General features: G+C 46.2%; 1 protein-coding gene across 3 annotated transcripts; it reads right to left on the bottom strand.

Annotated features, from left to right (window-relative positions):
- Nucleotides 1-559: 559 nt before the first annotated feature.
- Nucleotides 560-16385, bottom strand: LOC131722798 (kinesin light chain 2-like). 3 transcript variants are annotated; one of them, XM_059015915.1, is made up of 16 exons: nucleotides 15892-16385; nucleotides 14181-14471; nucleotides 12551-12784; nucleotides 11873-11945; nucleotides 10214-10436; nucleotides 9424-9511; nucleotides 8875-8976; nucleotides 7837-8010; nucleotides 7202-7301; nucleotides 6257-6306; nucleotides 6089-6156; nucleotides 5689-5797; nucleotides 4849-5007; nucleotides 4297-4421; nucleotides 3630-3687; nucleotides 560-3241 (listed from the first exon to the last, which is right to left on the bottom strand). In XM_059015915.1, the coding sequence occupies exons 2-16, from the start codon at nucleotides 14436-14438 to the stop codon at nucleotides 3161-3163; spliced, it is 1902 nt and encodes a 633-aa protein (XP_058871898.1). In that variant the 5' UTR covers nucleotides 14439-14471; nucleotides 15892-16385; the 3' UTR covers nucleotides 560-3160. The 3 variants fall into 3 exon arrangements, with proteins under 3 accessions (XP_058871898.1, XP_058871897.1, XP_058871896.1); XM_059015914.1 differs by having other exon boundaries at nucleotides 560-3244; nucleotides 16228-16385; XM_059015913.1 differs by having other exon boundaries at nucleotides 560-3244; nucleotides 15892-16384.
- Nucleotides 16386-25595: the final 9210 nt, after the last annotated feature.

Raw genomic sequence — 25595 nt, 5'->3', positions numbered from 1 at the left:
TAATCACAAAAAAAAATAAAGACAATACATTTCGTTCGTTTTTTTTTTTTTTTTTTTGGCATTGGTCCTTCAATCAACTAACAATTTAACCGGTCAGACAAAAAAACAAGGATTGAACTACAGCTGTTACAGTTACTTCAAATTTGGTTTACTTTGCCAATACGTTTTTTATGATGCAATATATATATATATATATATATATATATATATATATATATATATATATATATATATATATATATATATATATATATATATTATAAATCTGTGGTAAGCTGCTTTCACCCGAGTCCAGCAGCTTGTGTGACGTCAACCATCTCTCATGAACAGAATTTTGAATTTTACTTTTTCTGGCAATACTCTTGCTGAGCACTAGATGGCGCTGGCGCTTACTAATACATACGCAACTTTGGAGACAGATTTGAACCCAGGACCACAGGTTTAAAAAAAAAAACATAAGATGCGCGTCCCAACTATCTCTTATAAAAAATCCATTAATTTTTTTTTTTGAAACCGAAAATAGGCAACAGTAAATAAGACACGATCACAAATGAACAGATCGTTTTGCAAACTGGATATTTATTGAACCTTTTTATTAAAATAGTCGCGCTTTGGGGTCTGGGAACCACGTGATCGTGACTGGCGCCTGCGCGTCGCTACACCTCCACACTGCAGGGACAAGAGACTCAGATCACAACAGGAATTATGCAAAATCAGAAGAAACCATAGCGGGAGGGGGGTCGTGGCATACCACTATGCAATAGGTCGGGGGTTGCAAGGTCTCCTTTAACTTTTGAGAAAGGTAGGGGTGCAATATTTAGGCAATGTGTCCAAGGCTACTTTTTTTTTTGTTTTTTTCAAAGAATCCTTTGTCAGTTATCAAACACAATAAATGCATGCCTTTAAGTGGGTAATACGTACTTGGTTTTGAAGATCTGATTTTGCAGAAATTCTGTTTTAAACTAGAGATGTCGGCTGTAAACAAACGCCATACTATATGCACCCCCCAATTTTTTTTTAAAATAATTAATAATAATAATAATAATAATAATAATAATAATAATAATAATAATAATCTATACCTATATATACAGACAATAATTCAAATGCACGTGTGATTCAATATAAGCAACTGTATTCACATATTTGTTTTTGAATTAACTAGCATTTGAAAATCGAGGGTCTTTTAAAGGGGAGTTTTGCCGTCCAAAAATGAGCTATTGACTATAGAAGCTGACTCCCCTTTAATGGATGTGCTAGTATTTTCAGAGCTTGTCTATTGTCTTATCCTCCACGTGTGTTGAATGCTCATTTTCATGTTCCTACTGGTTTCTGTTCCAGCTGTACCCTAATTACTTAATTGGACCAATTAATTTAGGGTACAGTTGGAACAAAAAACAGGACCGGAATTGCTCACCCCTGCTGCAGACTGAAGCCAGCTATCAAGCGGTAACTCCCACTAGGGGGCAGTGTTGCATGTGGAGCATTCAAACTAAGACTCCTATTGCATAGCAGTTTCACCCATTCCAGGTCTTATAACAAGTGAGACCCAGTGTTTATAGGCAATAAGCTCAGGTGTGTCTTATTAAACTCATACAGTAAAACCAGGAATGGATCAAACTGCTATGGAATGGGAATCATATTTCAATCCCTGTAATCATTCATTTATGCTTATAATCTTCTGGTTAACTCTCATGCTTAATTCGCTTTAATGGCACTGTGTCAGCTAATACGATAAAGGTTTAATCCATTGGTAAAGAATCAGACTCCTATCGCACAGCAGTGTGATCCATTCCAGGTTTTACTGCTACCAGCTTGATCAGCCCCCAGTGTGTCTAGGTAACAAGCTCAGGTGTGTCTTAATATTATATTCATTCCTGAGATTCTACACACATGGAAAAAATATGACGCGACAACAGACATGTTCTGCAAACGCACCCCAATGGCATTCCATCGAAGCTGCTTCCAACGTAATTATTTCAGTTCCAGTCATCGTTTATAAGCATTCCCATCATCTCACAACTCCTCCTTTTGTTTCAAGGTTCGGCTTATCATAATTACAGCATTTCTAACCACTAAACTTTTTACAATTCTACAGCAGTATGTTTATTGTTTTAAACCGTTTGACTAGATAGTGATTACATTTGCAGGAGAGAAGCGTTCACATTGGCTCATGCCTTTCGTGTGTGTGTGTGTGCTTTTTAAGCTGTATATATTTCTTTTAAACAAACACTGTGGTGTGTTTTTCACAGGAAGCCAAGTAGCCAAAGAGGCTGAAACAAATGCCAGTAGACTTTGTTTTTACTGGCACTAAGCCAGCTCCGTTCGCCATCTTGATCTCAAAACGTGGAGTTTTGAAAGATGCACACATTCTAGCTATTTTTGTCTATAGAATCAATGATTCACAACTCCCATGAAATTTCCAGACTGCTGTGTAATAGGTAGTTCCTCGTAAAAACTTCCTATTTCTGAAAGAAGAGAGAAAATATACATTTTTTATCACTTAAAAATAAATACAGCACACTTTCGCCTTGTCGGTCTGTCGCCCTTCCTAGGTGCATGTTACTGGCTGCAAGGCATGTCAGTCAAATAGGGGGAAGCAACTGGTTGGTTAGTGGCAGTAAAGAAGGCGTTGACAATTTCTCTCTCCAGGTGACTACCTGAATGCTAACAAACAGAGAGGTCTTTAACTCTGTGCAGTAACTAATGTGTTTAAAATCCATTTTAATCTGTACTGACTGGTACCAACCTGGTGACTCCGTTCTGAGCACGCTCAGTGAGCGCTCCCGTCACAATGCAATATACAGAATCACCACTAGGGGCCACTATCCAACCAAAACAACCCCTAAAAAAACACTTCTGGTCTATTAAATACAAGCAGCATGCTGATTTGTACTGTGTTTATGGCTTTCTGGCTTTGTTGTTTCAGTAAAAACTTGTTAAATACAGTAGACAGCTCTTGTGAGCTGTGCAAGTCATGGCAAAAAAACTTTTTTTGGGGGGGGGGGGGTCAAAAAGGCAAAAGACATTTTAAATAAAAAAAAATAAATAAATTAAAAAAAATGTGTTTGTTTTAATTTTCTATTTTCCCCGGAAGATGGGAATGTTGGCGTTTCGGTCAGGCGGGATTCGGGGACACCTGGGGGAGGGCCTTCCCTCTTCAGCCAATCAGAGAGCTGCGTCTTGATAAGTCTACGTTGCTGGCGCTCAGTCCCCTGGATTCGGATAGGCTGCTGGCAGACTGCTGGAACGAGAAAGAAAAATTGTTAAAAAAATAAATAAAATCAGGCAGTCGGACATCATTGTCTTTGAACCCGAATAAAAAAAGAATATTTTGCAGTATTTTCCTTGCTGCATTTCCTGTTGAAAGAACGCAGCTTGTAGAATTTGTTTTAAAAGACAAAAAGTCTTCTTTAGAAATCTGTGAGAGATTATTTCCATGCCTAATACCTGCAAAATCAGTTCAGGAATCCTTCACACTTTCCCACTTGAGAGTGGAGTTCACATCACCCAGCAACAGAAGCACAGCAATCAAAACCGATTCCAAACACGGACGACACGGAGAGAGACTCCCAGTCAAAACGACTGTCATGGAGTTTCTAGGAGGATTTCAAAAGCTGCGGTCGTACCTGGATTGGGTCTTCCACGCTCTTATTGAGGAAGTTAAGGGAGCTGGCTCGCTTCATTCTGCAGGATAAAAAAACAAGGAGGTTAGCGGAGGGATTGAACCCCAATCCCAAACCGCTAGTCAGCTGCCGATTCAATCATTATTATTATTATTATTATCATTATTATCATCATCATCATTTAGCAGACGCTTTTATCCAAAGTGACTTATAGAGACTTGGGGGTGAACTATGCTTCATCAACAACTGCTGCTGCTGCAGAGTCACTTCCAATAGGAGCTCGTTTGTTTTACGTCTCATCCGAAGGACGGAGCACAAAGAGGTGAAGTGACTTGCTCAGGGTCACACACACACACACACACACACAGAGTCAATGGCTCAGCCGGGATTGAACTGGCATCATAGCTCTGTAGTTTCTTACAACATCACACAGAGCTCTCGAGTCACCTGTTCTAAAAAACTCTGAAATATTTCACAGTTCTGCTTCCCAGAGATTGTTTACTGCTCTTACAAAAGCTACTCTGCAGCCTTGCATTGGTGGCAGCGGTGGGATCACCAACTGCTAAAAACTCCAACAGCTCCACAACAGCCTCCTAAATTCCCAAGCCACACAGTGGCCTTGCGTTCCCTCAGCCTCTCCGCCTCCTGCCCAGCCCCGAGGTGCTCTCACCCTGGGTTGCGAGGCTCCTGTGGGGAGCTGCCCTGGAGCTTCTTCACCAGCATCTCACTGCTCCGGCGCAGAGCGTCCCGGATCTTACCGAAGGAACCGCTCCTGCGCAGGACACCGCTGCCATCCTGCAGGGAGGGGGGAGAGAGAGAGAGAGATAGAGAGAGAGAGAGGAGAAAGAGAGGAGGGGAAGAGAGAGAGAGAGAGAGAGAGAGAAGGGGGAAGACAGAGAGAGAGAAGGGGAAGACAGAGAGAGAGGGTGGAGAGAGAGGGTGGAGAGGGAGAAGACAGAGAGAGAGAAGGGGAAGACAGAGAGAGGGGGGAAGAAAAGAGAAAGGGGGGAAGACAGATAGAGAGAGGAGGGGGAAGACAGAGAGAGGGGGAGAGAGAGAGAGAGAAGAGAGGGGGAAGACAGAGAGAGAGGGGGAGAGAGAGAGAGCAAGAGAAGTCACATGTTGAATTTTGAAAGCATATTGGAAAATGAAAAACGCACCAATTCTCTTCATGCCGATCGCTGTCGCTCTTGATTATATTGATTTCTTTTCTCATCCTCACCCCGGTCCACTCGGCCCCCTCCTCCCCGTCGGTCTGGTTCTCCCCTCTGGACCCCCCAGGCCCGTTCAGCCCCTCCCTGCTCTGCCGTCGCTCCCCCCCTGCCGGGGCCCCGTCCTTCAGCAGCTCCACTACCCTGGTCTGGTTGATGGCGTCCATTCCCTGGGGAGAGAGGAGGGGCTCGATGACGGCAAACTGGAGTCAAAACCGACGAGCTGGGGGAGGCCGTTCAGCCCCTCAGCGCTCGTCCGGTTCCAAACAGCTGACTGATCAAGGATCTGAGCGATTCAGAATCAACAACGTGGCTTGTAACCCTTGGTAACCCTTGGTAACCCTCACCATTCTCTGTGTAAAGAACCGTCTCCTGCCCTCTGCCTGTGTCCACTTAATTTCCAGCTGTGTATCCTCTGGTTCAAGTTTTTTGTGCCTCTCTCCCAGTCCCTCCTCAGCTCCACTAGAGCCACACTGCTTCCCTCCCTCCCAGTCCCTCCTCAGCTCCACTAGAGCCACACTGCTTCCCTCCCTCCCAGTCCCTCCTCACCTCCACTAGAGCCACACTGCCTCCCTCCCTCCCAGTCCCTCCTCAGCTCCACTAGAGCCACACTGCCTCCCTCCCTCCCAGTCCCTCCTCAGCTCCACTAGAGCCACACTGCCTCCCTCCCTCCCAGTCCCTCCTCAGCTCCACTAGAGCCACACTGCTCCCCTCCCTCCCAGTCCCACCTCAGCTCCACTAGAGCCACACTGCCTCCCTCCCTCCCAGTCCCTCCTCAGCTCCACTAGAGCCACACTGCCTCCCTCCCTCCCTCCCAGTCCCTCAGTTGTAACCAGAGCTCTCAATGCTACCTGTTTGCGGGTCTTGGTGGCACACTCTTCCAGAGTCTCTGCTGCTTCCAGTTTGCCCTGGCGCCGGTATAGTGCCCCCAAGCTTTTCAGAGTGGTATTGACTGTAGGGCTGGAAGATGAAAAAAAATCCACAGGTCAAGTTTTAGAGACAAAATAAACCCATTCAAACCTTACAGGTATTAGAGCACCCTTCACTTCTGGAGTTCAGATTTTTTGCGTTTACGAAAATCAAACTGCTGGAACCGGATCTTGGAAAATTGTCAAAAAGACAAATTAGCGATGGTCTAATTTAATTGACGGAAATTCTCACACGCAGAGGTGTTTTCATGCAGGCGGGTGTATAAGGGATATCAATGACACATCCCTACAGCTGTAGATATTAAATATAATCTTACTGTACCTGTCCACTTTACAGGCTTTGTGCCAGCTTCCGTACTCCCCGTAGGCACCCGTGTCTCTGCGCTTATCCTAAACAAAAAAAAAAAACACAGACATCAGACCAGCCCGCCCGTTGCTCCCTGCATCACAGCCGCAGCGACGCACTGTGTTGACGGTCCGGTTGTTTTACCTTGCTTTCTTCCCTCTCCTCTGCATGCATCCAGATGGGTTTATTGTCACCTGAGAGGAGGAGGAGGAGAGGGAAAAAAATAAAAACAAACATGAATATTTACAGTAAAACCTTGAAGCAACACTAACTCCTGGCTCCTGATCATTTCAATATTAATAATAATAATACTAGACTTCATTGAGGGGAGCTCTGAACCCCAGGACTGGGTGCCGCAGCAGCAGGGCTAGTGTGAGTTTGTAACCCTGCTCAAACTCCTGGCTCCTGATCATTTCAATATTAATAATAATAATACTAGACTTCATTGAGGGGAGTTCTGGTGTGAGTTTGTAACCCTGCTCAAACTCCTGGCTCCTGATCATTTCAATATTAATAATAATAATAATACTAGACTTCATTGAGGGGAGCTCTGAACCCCAGGACTGGGTGCAGCAGCAGCAGGGCTAGTGTGAGTTTCTAACCCTGCTCAAACTCCTGGCTCCTGATCATTTCAATGTTAATAATAATAATAATAATAATAATAATAATAATAATAATAATAATAATAATACTAGACTTCATTGAGGGGAGCTCTGAACCCCAGGACTGGGTGCAGCAGCAGCAGCAGCAGCAGGGCTAGTGTGAGTTTCTAACCCTGCTCAAACTCCTGGCTCCTGATCATTTCAATATTAATAATAATAATACTAGACTTCACTGAGGGGAGCTCTGAACCCCAGGACTGGGTGCAGCAGCAGCAGCAGCAGGGCTAGTGTGAGTTTGTAACCCTGCTCAAACTCCTGGCTCCTGATCATTTCAATATTAATAATACTAGTCTTCATTGAGGGGAGTTCTGGTGTGAGTTTCTAACCCTTGCACTACAGATAAGAGATCAGTTCTTTCTATTGCGTGGTTAGAACCCATCACACCGGACTCGCTGACGAAAGCAGTGGAGACAGAACCGGGCCTTACTGTTGACTGATCCGAACTCCTTCTCGTGAGCGCGGGTCAGGATCTCTTTATACAGAGCTTCAGCGTCCTTAAACTTGCCTTGCTTCAGATAACAGGTGGCCTGGAAACACACACAGAGAAGCCCCATTAAACCCAGTCCGAATCCAGATCATGCAGAGCTGTGCCGCCTTAATCGAGCCATACCGACAAACCAGTTCTTAACCCACTCAGGTCAGGCTACTTTACAATCTTTTGAAGCATTTATCTGGCATCTATGTATCTACTACTTTAATATTATCATTAAATATATCGCTCTACTCAAAGCAGTCCCTATCTACTAAAGACCATTACAAGTTGTTTCAGGGATAGAAATAAGACTCCCGTTGCGTAGCAGTGTGATCCAGTCCTGGTTTCACTAGGAGTTTAATAATCAGACACACCTGAGCTTGTTAGCTAGACACACTGGGGGCTGATCAAGCTGGTAGCAGTAAAACTTGGAATGGATCACACCGCTGTGCAACGGGAGTCTTATCCTGTATTAAAATCGATTAAACCGACACTTGTAGGGAAGCTAGACCTCCTGGCAGTGTGGGGTGAACTCTCAAGCCAGGTTATTAAGGGATTGATGAAGCTGGCCCGGTACCAGCTGGGCTCACCAGGTTGTTCTTGGTTTTGGCCACGTTGGGGTCGTCCGATCCCAGTTTGGACTCGTAGATCTCCAGGGCGCGGCGATAGTAATACTCCACCTCCTCGTACTTGCCCTGGTTCTGACACAGCAGGGCCAGGTTGTTCAGCTGCTTGGCCACATCTGGGTGGTACTTCCCCAAAACCTGACACACAAACGCACACGTCACCAGAGGCACAGCAAATCCGAGGGGGAAATACGCAACAGCATTATTTATTAAGTAGACATCTGTGGAGTGTTCTGCGGAGCGTCTTGTGTGTTTAGGATTTGTATTAATAACAGCTTATAAATGAAGTCGGCATAAATCATATCTGTTTACGGGTCAAGTACTCCCTTTCGAATATGTCGTCTTGTCATTAAAATCATCACAGAACATGAAGATTTTAACTGAGCCCCATTTTCAAAGCCTCAACTCCAGTCTTTCATCAACTCCAAGTTTTTTTTGAATATGTTATTAAATTTAACAAAAGTAGAATACTTCAGGTCCCTTTAGCAGTCTGTTTAGGATTATTATGATGATGATGTGGCTGCAGAATACAGAGAATCCGTGGAACACTGCGAATTCCGCGGGAGTCTGAAAATTCCGCGATTTCCGAGGAATTCCGTTACCAGATTTTGACATTTCAACACGATTTGACCATCATTAGCAGACATAATGTCTATTAAAACACCCCAATCAATTATTATTTTTGATTTAGAGGACAGATCTCAAACCCCAGTGCACTAGAGCGGACATTTTAAAAAGAGCTTTGAAACAGACTTTAAAGCTATAAAGCGTAAAAAGTTGTCAGGATGTTCACAAAGAAAAGAAATCTCAGGTAAACAGTTGTAGCAACACGTGGGTACGTGCCACGCTATATTTTTCAGAACCCCCGCTAATTACTTTTTGAAAAATTCACAAAGGCAGTAGCGATAGAGCTTACCCCCCACCCCTCTCAAGCCTCCCTCCCCCTGATGCAGTGCTAAGAAGGGGGGTGAGGGGCCAGGCAGCCCCTGGTGAAGTCCCTACCTTCTCCCTGATCTCCAGGGCTCTCTTGCACAACGGTTCGGCTTCCTTGTATTTCCCCCGTTTGCCGTACAGCACTGCCAGGTTATTCAGAGTGGCTGCTACCTGAAAATCACAACACAGGCGCGTTGAAAACGAATCAACCCTGTGGGTGGACATTCAAGTCTCATTTACCACACACTATCTCACGCAGTATTTTTGATAATCTCCAGCGAGCAATTTCTTAGCAGACACCCTTATCCAGGGCGACTTACAATTGTTACAAGATATCACATTATTTTTACATACAATTCCCCATTTATACAGTTGGGTTTTTACTGGAGCAATCTAGGTAAAGTACCTTGCTCAAGGGTACAGCAGCAATGTCCCCCACCTGGGATTGAACCCACGACCCTCCGGTCAAGAGACCGTGTATTGGCAAGAAATATCAAAACGGATGAGCCCATTGAAAAAAAACATTGCTCACCAGTTATTTACTCATCACACACACACGCACGCACGCACACGCGCACGCACACACGCGCACGCACACACACGCGTCTCTCTCCTCACCGCAGGGTGATCCTTTCCCAGCGTCTTCTCTCGGATCGCAAGAGCGTCGTTCAGCAAGTGGGCAGCCTCCTTATATTTATTCTGGTCCCTATCAGAAGGGAGAAAGAAAGGCGTTGGGTCTGCAGCCACACAGCTCTGACCAAAGGTTTCGCGTCCCCCTGTAGATTGAACTACTATGGTTTCCTGAAGTCGAATGAGAGCTGCTGAATAATGTTACGTGAACATATTGAATTCCACGCCGCTGTGTGGTTTTCCCCAGATACTTCACTGCCAAATTGAATAAAGACAAATAAATACGAAACTAAATGACACTGTGTGTAGGTCAGACGAACGCAGTACACAGCAGGGAGAGAGAGAGAGATAGAGAGTCAGAGTTATAGATCTATTTAAATAATTATACTGCATTTAAATATTGAATTGCATTATTTATTTATTTATTTCTTAGCAGACGCCCTTATCCAGGGTGACTTACAATTGTTACAAGATATCACATTATTTTTACATACAATTCCATTTATACAGTTGGGTTTTTACTGGAGCAATCTAGGTAAAGTACCTTGCTCAAGGGTACAGCAGCAGTGTCCCCCCACCTGGGATTGAACCCACGACCCTCCGGTCAAGAGTCCAGAGCCCTAACCACTACACCACACTGCTGCCCCCCCCTATATAATAAATAAAAAGTCTCAATACTAAACCCTGTAGCACCTGTAAGTGGATGAAGGCGTCTGCCAAATAAGTAACAAAATAACAATAGTTCTGCAAGTGCAGTCCCTGACCCCTGACCCCTGACCTGTAGACGAGTGCCAGGATGTTGAGCATGGTGGCCACGTCGGGATGGTCGTGGCCCGAGGTCTTCTCCAGGTCCTCCAGGGCCTGCTTGCAGAGCGGCACGGCCACCTCGTAGCGCCCCTGGGAGGCGTACTGGATCACCAGGTTGTGGAGGGTGCGGAGCCGAGCCGGGATCTCATACCCACCGTGCTGGGCTGCAGCCTCGCCGCTGCTGTGCTGCTGGGCTGAGAGAGAGAGAGAGGGAGAGAGAGAGAGACTGTCAGGAGATCAGAGCTCCACATACACACACACACACACTGTGCTGTGCTGCTGGGCTGAGAGAGAGAGAGACTGTCAGGAGATCAGAGCTCCACACACACACACACACACACACACACACACACACACACACACACACACCGTGCTGGGCTGCAGCCTCGCCGCTGCTGTGCTGCTGGGCTGAGAGAGAGAGAGAGGGAGAGAGAGAGAGACTGTCAGGAGATCAGAGCTCCACATACACACACACACACACTGTGCTGTGCTGCTGGGCTGAGAGAGAGAGAGACTGTCAGGAGATCAGAGCTCCACACACACACACACACACACACACACACACACACACACACACACACACACACACCGTGCTGGGCTGCAGCCTCGCCGCTGCTGTGCTGCTGGGCTGAGAGAGAGAGAGAGAGAGAGAGACTGTCAGGAGATCAGAGCTCCACACACACACACACACACACACACACACCGTGCTGGGCTGCTGGGCTGAGAGAGAGAGAGGGGGGGAGAGAGAGAGAGAGAGACTGTCAGGAGATCAGAGCTCCACACGCACACACACACACACACACACACACACACACACACACACACACACACACACACCGTGCTGGGCTGCTGGGCTGAGAGAGAGAGAGGGGGGGAGAGAGGGAGAGAGAGACTGTCAGGAGATCAGAGCTCCACACGCACACACACACACACACACACACACACCGTGCTGGGCTGCTGGGCTGAGAGAGAGAGAGAGGGGGGGAGAGAGAGAGAGAGAGACTGTCAGGAGATCAGAGCTCCACACGCACACACACACACACACACACACCGTGCTGGGCTGCAGCCTCGCCGCTGCTGTGCTGCTGGGCTGAGAGAGAGAGAGAGGGAGAGAGAGAGAGAGAGAGACTGTCAGGAGATCAGAGCTCCACACACACACACACACACACACACACACACACACCGTGCTGAGAGAGAGAGAGAGACTGTCATTGAGATCAGAGCTCCACACACACACACTGTACTGTGCTGCTGGGCTGAGAGAGAGACAGAGAGAGAGAGAGAGAGAGAGAGAGAGACTGTCAGGAGATCAGAGCTCCACACACACACACACACACACACACACAAACAAACTGTGCTGAAAGAGAGAGAGAGAGGGAGAGAGACTGTCAGGAGATCAGAACTCCACACACACACACACAGAGTAAACATTGCAGGGATGGAGATGAGACTCCCGTTGAATAGCAGTGTGATCCAGTCCTGGTTTCACTAGGAGTTTAATAATCAGACACACCTGAGCTTGTTAGCTAGACACACTGGGGCTGATCAAGCTGGTCGTAGTAAAACCTGGAATGGATCACACTGCTGTGCAACAGGAGTCTTGTTCCCAGACCTGATTGAGAACACCTACCCTGCCCTTGGTCATCATCATTGGGGAAGAGGTCATCCAGACTGTCCTTGGAGGTCTCCGCGCCCTTCTCATCCTGAGAGGAAACACGGGTTCAAAAGCCATGGATTACTCTTGTACTGGGTGGGATAATTTTACAACACTGCCATCTACAGGAGCGGAGCGGAATGACTGAACACAAATTAACCACAATCCTTGACAGGACAGTATATTAGGTCACTGGAAATATTTGATCAGCTCTACATAGTTTGAATGTAGATTTACCAGCAACAGCCAGCCACAGAGTTTTTATTACAAAGGCTAGACCATACCTTGTCAAGCACCTAGTTCACCTAGTGAAACAACTGATAACAGATGGTCATCATGTATCAGTGTCATAAGAGATTTTGTTTGCTTACCATTGTAATGGCAACGACCTACAAATCCCACAATGCCATTGTAATGGCAACAAACTACAAATCCCACAATGCCATTGTAATGGCAACAAACTACAAATCCCACAATGCCATTGTAATGGCAACCTACAAATCCCACAATGCCATTGTAATGGCAACAAACTACAAATCCCACAATGCCATTGTAATGGCAACAAACTACAAACCCCACAATGCCATTTAATGGCAACGACCTACAAACCCCACAATGCCATTGTAACCGGCCGCAGCCTTGTCCGAGACTCACGGAAGGGGAGGCAGCGTCGTCGTCAAACTTCTTGATCTGGTTCATGAACTCCAGGTGCTTCTTCTCCTCCTCTAGCTGGGCCACGCTCTGCTCGCTCCTCTGCAGTTTCTGCTGGGTGTTGGCGAGCTCGTCCCGCAGCCACTGGTTCTCCTGGCACAGCCTCCTCACCTGGGCACGCAGCTTCTGCTTCTCCGACTCCACCGCGCTGAGGTGGCTGGACAGAGCGACGATCACCTGCACCAGAGAGGGGAGCGAGCATCTGCTGAAACCCAGCGCTGCAGCGCAGTGTGAAAGAACTGTCTGCAACTTCAGGAGGTGAACTGGGGATCTGTTCCGACCCCTGTTGTTTCTGGATTTTAGTATTGTTCTTAATTATTGTAATACAAATTGTTATCACTTTTAAATTATATAAATGGCCTAGGGTACATTATTTCTCTCTTCTCCCCTCCCCTCCTCTTCTCCCCTCCTCCTCCCCGGTACCTGTGCCTCCCCCAGCCCCAGCTCGATGGAGTCCAGGCTCTCTCCCCTCTCCCCGGTACCTGTGCCTCCCCCAGCCCCAGCTCGATGGAGTCCAGGCTCTCTCCCCTCTCCCCGGTACCTGTGCCTCCCCCAGCCCCAGCTCGATGGAGTCCAGGCTCTCTCCCCTCTCCCCGGTACCTGTGCCTCCCCCAGCCCCAGCTCGATGGAGTCCAGGCTCTCTCCCCTCTCCCCGGTACCTGTGCCTCCCCCAGCCCCAGCTCGATGGAGTCCAGGCTCTCTCCCCTCTCCCCGGTACCTGTGCCTCCCCCAGCCCCAGCTCGATGGAGACCAGGCTCTCTCCCCTCTCCCCGGTACCTGTGCCTCCCCCAGCCCCAGCTCGATGGAGTCCAGGCTCTCTCCCCTCTCCCCAGTACCTGTGCCTCCCCCAACCCCAGCTCGATGGAGTCCAGGCTCTCCCCTCTCCCCGGTATCTGTGCCTCCCCCAACCCCAGCTCGATGGAGTCCAGGCTCTCCCCTCTCCCCGGTACCTGTGCCTCCCCCAGCCCCAGCTCGATGGAGTCCAGGCTCTCTCCCCTCTCCCCGGTACCTGTGCCTCCCCCAGCCCCAGCTCGATGGAGTCCAGGCTCTCCCCTCTCCCCAGTACCTGTGCCTCCCCCAACCCCAGCTCGATGGAGTCCAGGCTCTCCCCTCTCCCCGGTACCTGTGCCTCCCCCAGCCCCAGCTCGATGGAGTCCAGGCTCTCCCCGGTACCTGTGCCTCCCCCAGCCCCAGCTCGATGGAGTCCAGGCTCTCCCCTCTCCCCGGTACCTGTGCCTCCCCCAGCCCCAGCTCGATGGAGTCCAGGCTCTCTCCCCTCTCCCCAGTACCTGTGCCTCCCCCAACCCCAGCTCGATGGAGTCCAGGCTCTCTCCCCTCTCCCCGGTACCTGTGCCTCCCCCAGCCCCAGCTCGATGGAGTCCAGGCTCTCTCCCCTCTCCCCGGTACCTGTGCCTCCCCCAGCCCCAGCTCGATGGAGTCCAGGCTCTCTCCCCTCTCCCCGGTACCTGTGCCTCCCCCAGCCCCAGCTCGATGGAGTCCAGGCTCTCCCCGGTACCTGTGCCTCCCCCAGCCCCAGCTCGATGGAGTCCAGGCTCTCCCCTCTCCCCGGTACCTGTGCCTCCCCCAGCCCCAGCTCGATGGAGTCCAGGCTCTTGCGTAGCAGCCCTGTCTTCTCCTGCACGCTGCTGGCCTCCTGGCTCCCCCTCTCTTTCTCCAGGCTCTGCACGCTGCCCAGCAGGGTGCTCAGGATGGAGTTGTGTTCGTTCTTCAGGGTCTCCAGCCCCTGGATCACAGCCTTGGTGTTTAACACGATCTCATCCTGAGTCAGTCTGTCCAGCTTCTCCTCTCGAGGGTAAACCATCGTGGACATGGCACATGAGGATCAGGAATCAGGAAGAGTCCACTACAGGGATGGGGGGGGGATGGGGGGGGGGATAAAAGAGTAATATAGTTAGGGGACTGCAAGGGCAAATTCAAGGAGAAAAACTTCAATGCAGAAACTGTGAGATTGAGCAGCGATACCCATTTATCTTGCCCTACAGAACGTATAAAATGAATAATTTAAGTAACAAAAAAAACCAAACATTCTCTCCCCCCCCCCCCCGCGTCCCGTTTCGTTTCTTGCAAATGACGCACCATCGACCAGGCGGTATATAAATGATTCATCCGAGTACCTAATTGCGTTGCTCTCCTTAACTCACACCTGTGCAGTTCTGACGGTAACCGCCAGGGGGCTCCCTCCAGCCTGCGCTCAAATCTCCCGTTCACTGAACAGACTGCAATGCACCACCGAACGGGGCTACCATCAGCAACATTCAAAAACGTGCAGGGAAAATAAATAAATAAATAAATAAATAAAATACACACAAAAATGAGAAAAAAGATGCCACTGAGTGTATGAATAAATACTGCGGACGCTCGGTCTTTCAAATCACCTGTAAACTTCAATCCGTTGCTTTGTAATGGTTCGGTTATATCTTTGCACAGCTTGATAGTTTTGCGCAGGCGCAGTCGTGAAATAATAAATTCACGTTGGGAAAACAACGTCACTAGCGATAACCATGCAGAATCATTAGAATATAAAAGTCTCATAAACCTGGTTGTTTTTAACGAGTGTCCTTACTGACAGCGACCGAAGTAAGCTGGTATTGCATAAATGACATTATATTTGTACACATTAACCCTCCTAGAAATGACTCTTATATAAATTCCAATAACTATATTTACAGTAATATTGTTTCGCGTGTATTTAATTCATCATAAATTATATTACAATTTAATGTACGCAAATTAATGTACACTTTAAAAAATGCTTAATTAAAAGGTAAATATACCCAATTTGCCCTTTGACTACGTCACTAAATACATTTTCAAATTGTATTTATTACAGAAAACTACAATATGAAATACACGTTAGTTATGACACGGCCCGTTTGACAGTTCAAAATCAATACCGCTAGATTTGGTTTATTAACTAGAATTTATATATATAATATAATATATAAAACAAATTAATTACAAACGTTAGGATAAAGACAAGAAAACTGAATAACATTTGGCAAAACAGAGTTTATCATATTGTATATTTAAATATGATAAAGAATATATTTTATTAGTAAACACGAACCAAAAACCTCGCATATATCACAAATCACGCCGGTAATAATAATAATAACAATAACAATAACAATAATAATAATAATAATAATAATAATAATAATAATAATCAATTCAGTAATAGACAGCAACATTGACATATTAATTAAAAAATGGTGCAATTTGGTCGTAAATATCCCTAAATAAATGAATCGTTCTGTGTGTACCTTGCTTTATCCAACAATTAGAAATCCAGCAGTGAAAGTCCCTCACGATGCGTGAATAATATATTCAGATTTCGTTGGAAAATCCGTTCCAAATCCTGCAGCTCGTTTTAAGAAATCTGCGGAGGCAACGTGACGCGATTTCGTCTTCCTATGCTTTATTTCAAAGGCAATAAGGGGCGACACTTCAGTTGAATCTCCTTGTATTTGCAAATTCGCCGGGTGAACAAAAACCCAAACAAAGACAGCTCCTATACAGCTCCAATTCGGATTAGGACTCAGCTTGGACTAACCGGTAAACGGCGCTCGGTTCTGTAATTATTCGTGTTAATTATGCACCTTAACGCGTCTTGTTATCTGTATTATTTTAGTGAACAGCGCTGTCTCATCGCAGCCCCCCGATCTCCATTCTGCACGACTCCCGTGCTGTATCAGCGCTGCCTGCAGTGTAGCTATGAACGCCAATGTAGATTGAAAATGGCTGTGTAGGAATACTCCCAGAATCCAACCGGGAATACTGACATTATCCAAGGCTTAGAGTTTGGATTTCAAAAGGACCAGGGGTATTAAAGGGGAAGGGATTCTTAAAGGGGAGGCGGGTTTCAGTGGGCCCCGTCCAAAAAAGACAAACAAAATCTGAGCCAACTATCGATCTTAAATTGACCCCCTTTTGCACCCTGTTATTGTTTTTTTTCCCTCATTCCATCCATTTGTATCATCAGGTGGGCAGAATTTGATGACAGTTCAGTTTGTTTATCCTGTATCCCGCATGCGTCTATGGCAGGAAACTGGAATGGAACGTTTGGCAGGCACGGGTCATGGCAACACAATGCTGGGTGACGAGTGTATGCGTCGGTCTTATCCGCGATGACATCATAATGTCATGGTTTGTGACGTCATCGCAACCAACGATCAAAAATCCATGAAACAAAAACACCAAGCATTTCGACTTTTGACGTTTCAAAGTAAAGGACAGCGAGATGGCGCTTAATGGCTTTGTGTTTATATATATTGTATCCTTTCTTGCTATGGAGGATTCCCCGACCCAGACAGGGGTCCCTGGCCGGCTCACGGTCGCAGCCGCCGGGCTGACGGTTCCAGACCAGCCCCTGATAGCGCAGGTTGGATGGTGTCCCCAAACCACGCAGACATCCCCGGATTCCTACGGTTTGAACCCGGCGCCACTACGGTCAAGAACCCGGTTCAGATACCCACTAGACGATGAGCTTCTGGAACCGGAACCGGAGCAATTGACCTTGGATGAAAGACGCACTTCTTCGGTTTGGTTTGCCACTGACGCTTGGTGGCGCCGGCGATCCAGAGGGGGGAGTGACATCACAGAAAAATACTACACCTGCTTTCCAGAACCGGTTAAAGACGCCTCTCCGGGTCCAGTAAGGCACAGAACCCGAACCCTGCTGGTGGTTCCTGCAGCGGCAAAAACTGAGCCCGACCCCGCGTTGTTTCACACCGGCAGCGGCACGGCGTTCTTGTCTTCCCCTGCGCTTCTGCGGAACTTGTTTGCAACCAATCCAATCCAAAATGCGGGTCAAAGCCCAGTCTGGCGCCTGATCCAAACTCGAAGCGCTTTACGTGATCCGAACCTCTTTAAACCGTCACCTCAAGTAAGGGTCCGAACTCGGATCACGGCCGGTCCCCTTGATTCCTTCCTGGGCTCAAACCCACCGTCTGGGCGTGCGGAGAAGTCTGGCCCGGTTAGAGACGAGAGAGGCGGTCCCGGCTCTGCCAGGTCCGGGTTACAGAGCTGAAAAATAGCGTGGCTATTACTACTGGAACTGGGGCTACTAATAAAGCAGGTACGATCAGATTAATAATAATAATAATAATAATAATAATAATAATAATAATAATAATAATAATAATAATAATACATTGCAATGACTCACAATAAACTAAAATGGAAATGTATTATTATTATTATTATTATTATTATTATTATTATTATTATTATTATTATTGACCCTAAATTCGATTTTGGATCAATATCATGGCTTATAAACTACTGTAATAGGTTTGGCGCTGAATAGGGAATATCACTAATAAAGTAATCCTGCCACCTAGTGGAAATCACCTCGAACTGCAATACAATTCAGTCGTTAAAAATGGACAATTTACCAATTACTGTACTGTAATCTGTAATGTTCAGAAAGCGTGAAATAAATAAATAAATAAATAAATAAATAAATAAATAAATAAATAGTCTTTATTTGTAAACTCTTAAAATCAAACTACCTTCTATTTATTATTATTATTATTATTATTATTATTATTAGGCTATTTATTTCTGTTCCTTTTACAGGACTTTTTTGACCGGTCCTACGGTATGAAAACACCGCTTCTCGCCCGGCTGGCATTGCTCTGCGGCGGCTGTATCCGATTTGTGATGCGGCTGCTAATCACCGAGAAGACGCGGCAGAAAAACGAATCACCGCCGTCGGTACCGGAGAAACCCGAGAGCGCTTTTACAGAGGGTCAGCCAACCGTCACGGAGATCGCGGGACGCTGCCTGTTCTGTGGGGGGGCGATGCTTCACACGGACTACAGCGGCCGCCTGGAATTCTGGGAAATGGAGGCGAACGACGAACCGCAGTTTTAAGGCTGCCGGTGTTTCTTCATGGCTGGTGTTTGTTTATGAGATAAATGTGTGCGTTTGTTTTTGTGTGTCGAGGTGCGTCCAGTTGTCGCGGTGTGCTCATGTACGTTTGTTTGTTATTGTTTGTGTTTTTAAATAATTAAGAACAAATTATAAACTCTTTGAAACGACAGCTTTAGTCTTTTATATTGATATTTATAACCCTTATTTTGCATAAAACCCTCCCACAGTAAAAGAACAAAGTGTAATACAGCACAGAGAGGTCTGGTAAAGCATAGGGAAGCATTGTAAAGCACAAAGAGGTCTGGTAAAGCATAGGGAAGCATTGTAAAGCACAGAGAGGTCTGGTAAAGCATAGGGAAGCATTGTAAAGCACAGAGAGGTCTGGTAAAGCATAGGGAAGCATTGTAAAGCACAGAGAGGTCTGGTAAAGCATAGGGAAGGATTGTAAAGCACAGAGAGGTGTGGTAAAGCATAGGGAAGCATTGTAAAGCACAGAGAGGTCTGGTAAAGCATAGGGAAGCATTGTAAAGCACAGAGAGGACTGGTAAAGCATAGGGAAGCATTGTAAAGCACAGAGAGGTCTGGTAAAGCATAGGGGAGCATTGTAAAGCACAGAGAGGTCTGGTAAAGCATAGGGAAGCATTGTAAAGCACAGAGAGGTCTGGTAAAGCATAGGGAAGCATTGTAAAGCACAGAGAGGTCTGGTAAAGCATAGGGAAGCATTGTAAAGCACAGAGAGGACTGGTAAAGCATAGGGAAGCATTGTAAAGCACAGAGAGGTCTGGTAAAGCATAGGGAAGCATTGTAAAGCACAGAGAGGTCTGGTAAAGCATAGGGAAGCATTGTAAAGCACAGAGAGGTGTGGTAAAGCATAGGGAAGCATTGTAAAGCACAGAGAGGTGTGGTAAAGCATAGGGAAGCATTGTAAAGCACAGAGAGGTCTGGTAAAGCACAGAGAAGCATTGTAAAGCACAGAGAGGTGTGGTAAAGCACAGGGAAGCATTGTAAAGCACAGAGAGGTCTGGTAAAGCATAGGGAAGCATTGTAAAGCACAGAGAGGTCTGGTAAAGCATAGGGAAGCATTGTAAAGCACAGAGAGGTCTGGTAAAGCATAGGGAACCATTGTAAAGCACAGAGAGGTCTGGTAAAGCATAGGGAAGCATTGTAAAGCACAGAGAGGTCTGGTAAAGCATAGGGAAGCATTGTAAAGCACAGAGAGGTCTGGTAAAGCATAGGGAAGCATTGTAAAGCACAGAGAGGTCTGGTAAAGCATAGGGAAGCATTGTAAAGCACAGAGAGGTCTGGTAAAGCACAGGGAAGCATTGTAAAGCACAGAGAGGTAAACCCAAGTGAAGGCAGATTCAGAGAAAAAATACAATGACCTAATATTGGAAGAGCGACAGAACCCAGAACCACTCAAAATGTCACAAAATAATAAGTGACACGCAAAAAAAAGTCACACAAATGACATTTTAGGCCATTATTTAAAAAAAATATAAAAAATGGTGAGAACCTCATTCTTGTTTATGATGCAGGGATCCTCCTGTGCAATACCATGACTCTCCACCAGATGTCAGTGTTTACACATTTGTTTTTCTTTTTGCCAGCGCTCTGTCGACTCCTATACTACCCGGTTCCAAATTGTTTAATTGAGTCAGTTACACCCCTGACTCATATGTGTCCGCGGTGTTGCGATCGCACAGCAGTCCTCAGCCCACCCCTCAGGGCGCCAGTTTGTGTGGACTTATGGAGAGTAGGTCGGGTCAGCAGAGTTCAAAGGTCACATGGTCACCTTATTATAATTTTTTGTTTATGTATTTGGCAGACTCCTGCTTTATCCCAGGAGACTCACACAGGTGTTACAGGGCAGCGCAGGGTTACAATGCAAGCTTCATATTTAAACACAGTGTAGTTTACAGCAAGTGCAAATAATAACACTACTAGAATCCAATATGAACTAGGATGCTGTGTATAATAATAACACTACTAGAATCCAATATGAACTAGGATGCTATGTATAATAATAACACTACTAGAATCCAATATGAACTAGGATGCTATGTATAATAATAACACTACTAGAATCCAATATGAACTAGGATGCTATGTATAATAATAACACTACTAGAATCCAATATGAACTAGGATGCTATGTATAATAATAACACTACTAGAATCCAATATGAACTAGGATGCTATGTATAATAATAACACTACTAGAATCCAATATGAACCAGGAGGCAACAAGTTAGGATCACAGCGAGTTGTATCTACAGTGACATGTTAGCAGTGCGATAGTGCAAGGATAGCGCATCAGCTGAGGATCCAGTGACGAGGTGCTGAGGTCAGACGAGTCCAGAGCAGAGCAGGAAGGTATGTCTGGAATGAAGAAGGGCTCTTCAGCGCCTGGCCGTTAGCATTCTCCAGACAAGCTCAAAGAAAAAGGCAGAGATCGAGAACAAAATGAGAATCACTCAGTATTGGGGAACCGGTCCGGAGCCACTCTGATTACAAAAGTCATTAGAAGACAAGGGGAAAGTAGCACAAACAAACCCAATAATGACGTCTGAAGCTCTAGCAGGTGGAACGTTTCTCCCTCCCAGTGTTTGTACTTTGAAGTATATTTTCAGACTCACGTTCCCACCAATGTGTCAGGTGTTTGTCTGCTTTATTCCAGCCTCTCTGGATGCCCTGTCACTTATATATAGACCCGCGCTCGGTTGCCCTGACAACCGCTTCTGAATCTGTCTGATGGGTAATAAATAGCCTCAGTAAACAAGGGTGCATGCTCCATTATAACACTGGACAGAATTCAGCCTTCCGCTGCAGCCACCCGGAAACATTGAGTGAATCCTCAGCCTCTACAGACAACACAGACTGAAACAGCGGTGCTGAAAAGACAGCAGAGGGAGGCTGTTCAGAAAGTGTAAGAGCCTCCCTTTCTCTGCTCCGCCAGCACAGAGGGAGGCTGTTCAGAGAGTATAAGAGCCTCCCTTTCTCTTTCTCTGCTCCACCAGCACAGAGGGAGGCTGTTCAGAGAGTATAAGAGCCTCCCTTTCTCTAGCTCTGCTCCACCAGCACAGAGCAGAGGGAGGCTGTTCAGAGAGTATAAGAGCCTCCCTTTCTCTAGCTCTGCTCCACCAGCACAGAGCAGAGGGAGGATGTTCAGAGAGTATAAGAGCCTCCCTTTCTCTAGCTCTGCTCCACCAGCACAGAGCAGAGGGAGGCTACATCAGCCAGTGTCTTTAAATTAGTGAGCACTAGCACCCTCTAGTGCAGCGCCAGTGAAATGCCAGCAAAACTAAAGGAGAAACGAGCCAAAGCGTCCGATCACTAGAGGGTGCTGGCTCTCACTTCTACAAAGACCCTGGTTAATCTAGCCTGTGTTACACATATCTACAGGAGGCAACAAGAAACGAGGAGCAGCATTTGAATCAAGGCTTCAAAAAAAGGACTCAGTAATCAATATTTGAATATACCTTAAAAACATCCCATACATGTCAATCTTGGTTATTTTGAAATCCCATCACAGGTTTCTCTCATATTGAGTTAATAATGCTGGCATCAGCATCAGACCTGTGGTGACCTCTCTCTCTCTCTCTCGCTCCAACTTCAGTGGCAGAAGATAAGAAATGTCAGGAAGTAAATCTGCCCCCCCCCACCCCCCTCCCCCCCTCACACACACACACACACTGACACACACACACACACACACACACGCACACACAGTGCCCCCCAGCCCCCTCACACACACACACACACACACACACACACAGTGCCCCCCACTACCCCCCCTCACACACACACACACACACACACACAGTGCCCCTCACTACCCCCCCCCCACACACATACACACACACACACAGTGCCCCCCACTACCCCGACCCCATTATCTCTCTCTCTCTCTCTCTCTCTCTCTCTCTCTCTCTCTCTCTCTCTCTCTCTCTCTCAAATTCAAATTCAAATTCAAATTGGCTTTATTGGCATGACAATAAAAATAATTGTGTTGCCAAAGCACATACATGGCATAACCAACTCAAATATACAGACAAAGAATTTTTCTTAATACTAACAGTATCCCTCCTCCCTCTATATTAATACAGTAAACAGAATCCCTCCCTTCCCCTCTATATCAAACAGTACCCCCTTCCCCCCTCTATATTAAACAGAATCCCCCTCCCTCCCTCTATTAAACAGAATCCCCCCTCCCTCAATTAAACAATACCCCCTCCCTCTCTCCCTCCCTCTTTCTATATTAAACAGAATCCCTCCCTCCCTCCCTCTCTCTTTTCCCTCTCTAGTGTGACGTGTTCACGGTCTGTCCCTCAGGCTATGACAGGTCTCCACGTATTGACCGGCCAGTCTGGCTGTGTGTTTGTCTTCCCCCAGCAGGATTGACAGCTTCTGGGTATCACACATTTTTGGGAATTCTGGGACTAAATCACAGAATTTGGGGAAGAAAATGTCCCTTATGTTTTTATATTTTTCACAGTGTGTCAGGAAGTGAATCTCTGTCTCGACCTCTCCTGTCTCACAGTGACCACAGTGCCTGTTCTCCCTGGCCAGCCAGGTTTGCCTCTGTCGGCCTTTTTCAATGGCCAGGTTGTGGTCACTGAGCCGGTATTTGGTCAGGATCTGCCTCTGCTTTGTGTTTCTGACAGTTACCAGGTATTCTGCCAGGGTGTAATTTCTATTTCACAGCTGCCTCTCTAGTGGAACGGTAAGACGTTCATATTTCAGCTGCAGCGGTCAGGTTCCAGCCCATTCAGGTCTATGAGATTAATTCATATTTTTAATTAGTCATTTTATCCAGGAGGCTGTGTGGTCCAGTGGTTAAAGAAAAGGGCTTGTAACCACAGGTCCCCGGTTCAAATCCCACCTCACCCACTGACTCATTGTGTGACCCTGAGCAAGTCACTTCACCTCCTTGTGCTCCGTCTTTCGGGTGAGACGTAGTTGTAAGTGACTCTGCACTTGATGCATAGTTCACACACCCTAGTCTCTGTAAGTCGCCTTGGATAAAGGCATCTGCTAAATAAACAAATAATAATAATCCAAAGTGACTAGGGGGGGTGAACTCTGCTTCATCAACAACTGCTGCTGCTGCAGAGTCACTTCCAATAGGAGCTTGTTTGTTTGACATCTCATCCGAAGGATGGAGCACAAGGAGGTGAAGCGACTTGCTCAGGGTCGCACACACAGTGAGCCAGTGGCTGAGCTGGGATTGAACTGGGAACCAGTAACAAACCCCTTTCTTTAACCGTTGGGCCACCAATTTGTTACAAACAACTCAGACAGCAGCAGCAGCTCCATTGTAACTGAAGACATTTCTGCCTCTACTTGACAAGTCCCACTTTTATTTAAAGTTTGAAGTTCAGAAACACAGTAAAAGCCACGTATAATAAACTCAAGGTGACAAAGACTTGCACGAATGGCTTTGTTTTATAAATCATAACTTTATTAAATTTAATTCATCTTATAGGAAGATTCAACGTTGAAAAGGAGAAAATAATTATAATGATAATAAAGAAAATATTACTAATAATATTACTACTACTACTACTACTACTACTACTAATAATAATAATAATTATTATTATTATTATTAATATTATTATTATTATTATACAACTATAATTAATAATAATTATATTAAAGTTAATTTTCAGGTTACAATGATATTTCAAACAGAGACAGCTAATTAGAATGTAAATGTCTAACACAATTAGCACAAACACCCTGTTATAAGTGATAGATCTTCTACAGCTTTGGAAATAGAAAAGGTGCTGCACAAACAATAAAAATCATTTATTTTCTAAGAACTTTTGCTTCTCATTCAGAGTGCGCAGCAGCATTAGAGTGAGATCAAAGATCGCGTCTGAATAATTCATACATCCCAGCCTGGTGCAAATTATTTATAGTTCATAAATAATTCACTGCATCCTTGGCTAATTAATTTGTTCTCATAACCATCAATAAATATATCACTGGGGGGGGGGGGGTTAATAGCCAAAGAAAAAGACTATCACAAAACATTTAGCTTGCAAAATAAACCCTTATCTCTGTGCTGTTGTGCCTTTCCATCACTGTATGGGTCTCAACTGTGCAGTTTGGAAAGAAACACACATGCTAAAACAAGCATTTCGTTTTTCAAGTTGCAATGATCCCTTAAATGTCTGTTCTAGCTCCGTAGCTTCAAGGTTTGGTCTTGGTGAATGAGGTCTAATCTCTCCTCCCAGTAGAAGAGAGGCATTGTGGGTGAGTGATTACAGGGAAAAGTTGGACGCCCAGTAAATGAAGCACATGGCTCTTACCAATTTACCTGCCCTTTCCTACCCTCTCCCATCCTCCCCTATACTCTCCAACTCTCTCCCATCCTCATCTCTCACCCATCCTCTCCAACTCTCTCCCATCCTCTCCAACTCTCTCCCATCCTCTCCAACTCTCTCCCATCCTCCCCTTTACTCTTCAACTCTCTCCCATCCTCTCCAACTCTCTCCCATCCTCTCCAACTCTCTCCCATCCTCCCCTTTACTCTTCATCTCTCTCCCATCCTCTTCAACTCTCTCCCATCCTCTCCAACTCTCTCCCATCCTCTCCAACTCTCTCCCATCCTCTCCAACTCTCTCCCATCCTCCCCTTTACTCTTCAACTCTCTCCCATCCTCTCCAACTCTCTCCCATCCTCCCCTTTACTCTTCATCTCTCTCCCATCCTCTTCAACTCTCTCCCATCCTCTCCAACTCTCTCCCATCCTCTCCAACTCTCTCCCATCCTCTCCAACTCTCTCCCATCCTCCCCTTTACTCTTCAACTCTCTCCCATCCTCTTCAACTCTCTCCCATCCTCTTCAACTCTCTACCATCCTCTCCTACCATCTCCCATCCTCCCCTTTACTCTTCAACTCTCTCCCATCCTCTTCAGCTCTCTCCCATCCTCTTCAACTCTCACCCATCCTCTTCAACTCTCACCCATCCTCTTCAACTCTCCCCCATACTCTCCAACTCTCTCCCATCCTCTCCAACTCTCCCCCATCCTCTCCAACTCTCTCCCATCCTCTCCAACTCTCTCCCATCCTCTCCACCTGTC

The sequence above is a fragment of the Acipenser ruthenus genome, chromosome 51 (genome assembly GCF_902713425.1).
Source record: "Acipenser ruthenus chromosome 51, fAciRut3.2 maternal haplotype, whole genome shotgun sequence".
Lineage (NCBI taxonomy): Eukaryota > Metazoa > Chordata > Actinopteri > Acipenseriformes > Acipenseridae > Acipenser > Acipenser ruthenus.
Note: the sequence above shows the minus strand (reverse complement) of the source record. Positions and strands in the feature narration are given on the sequence as shown.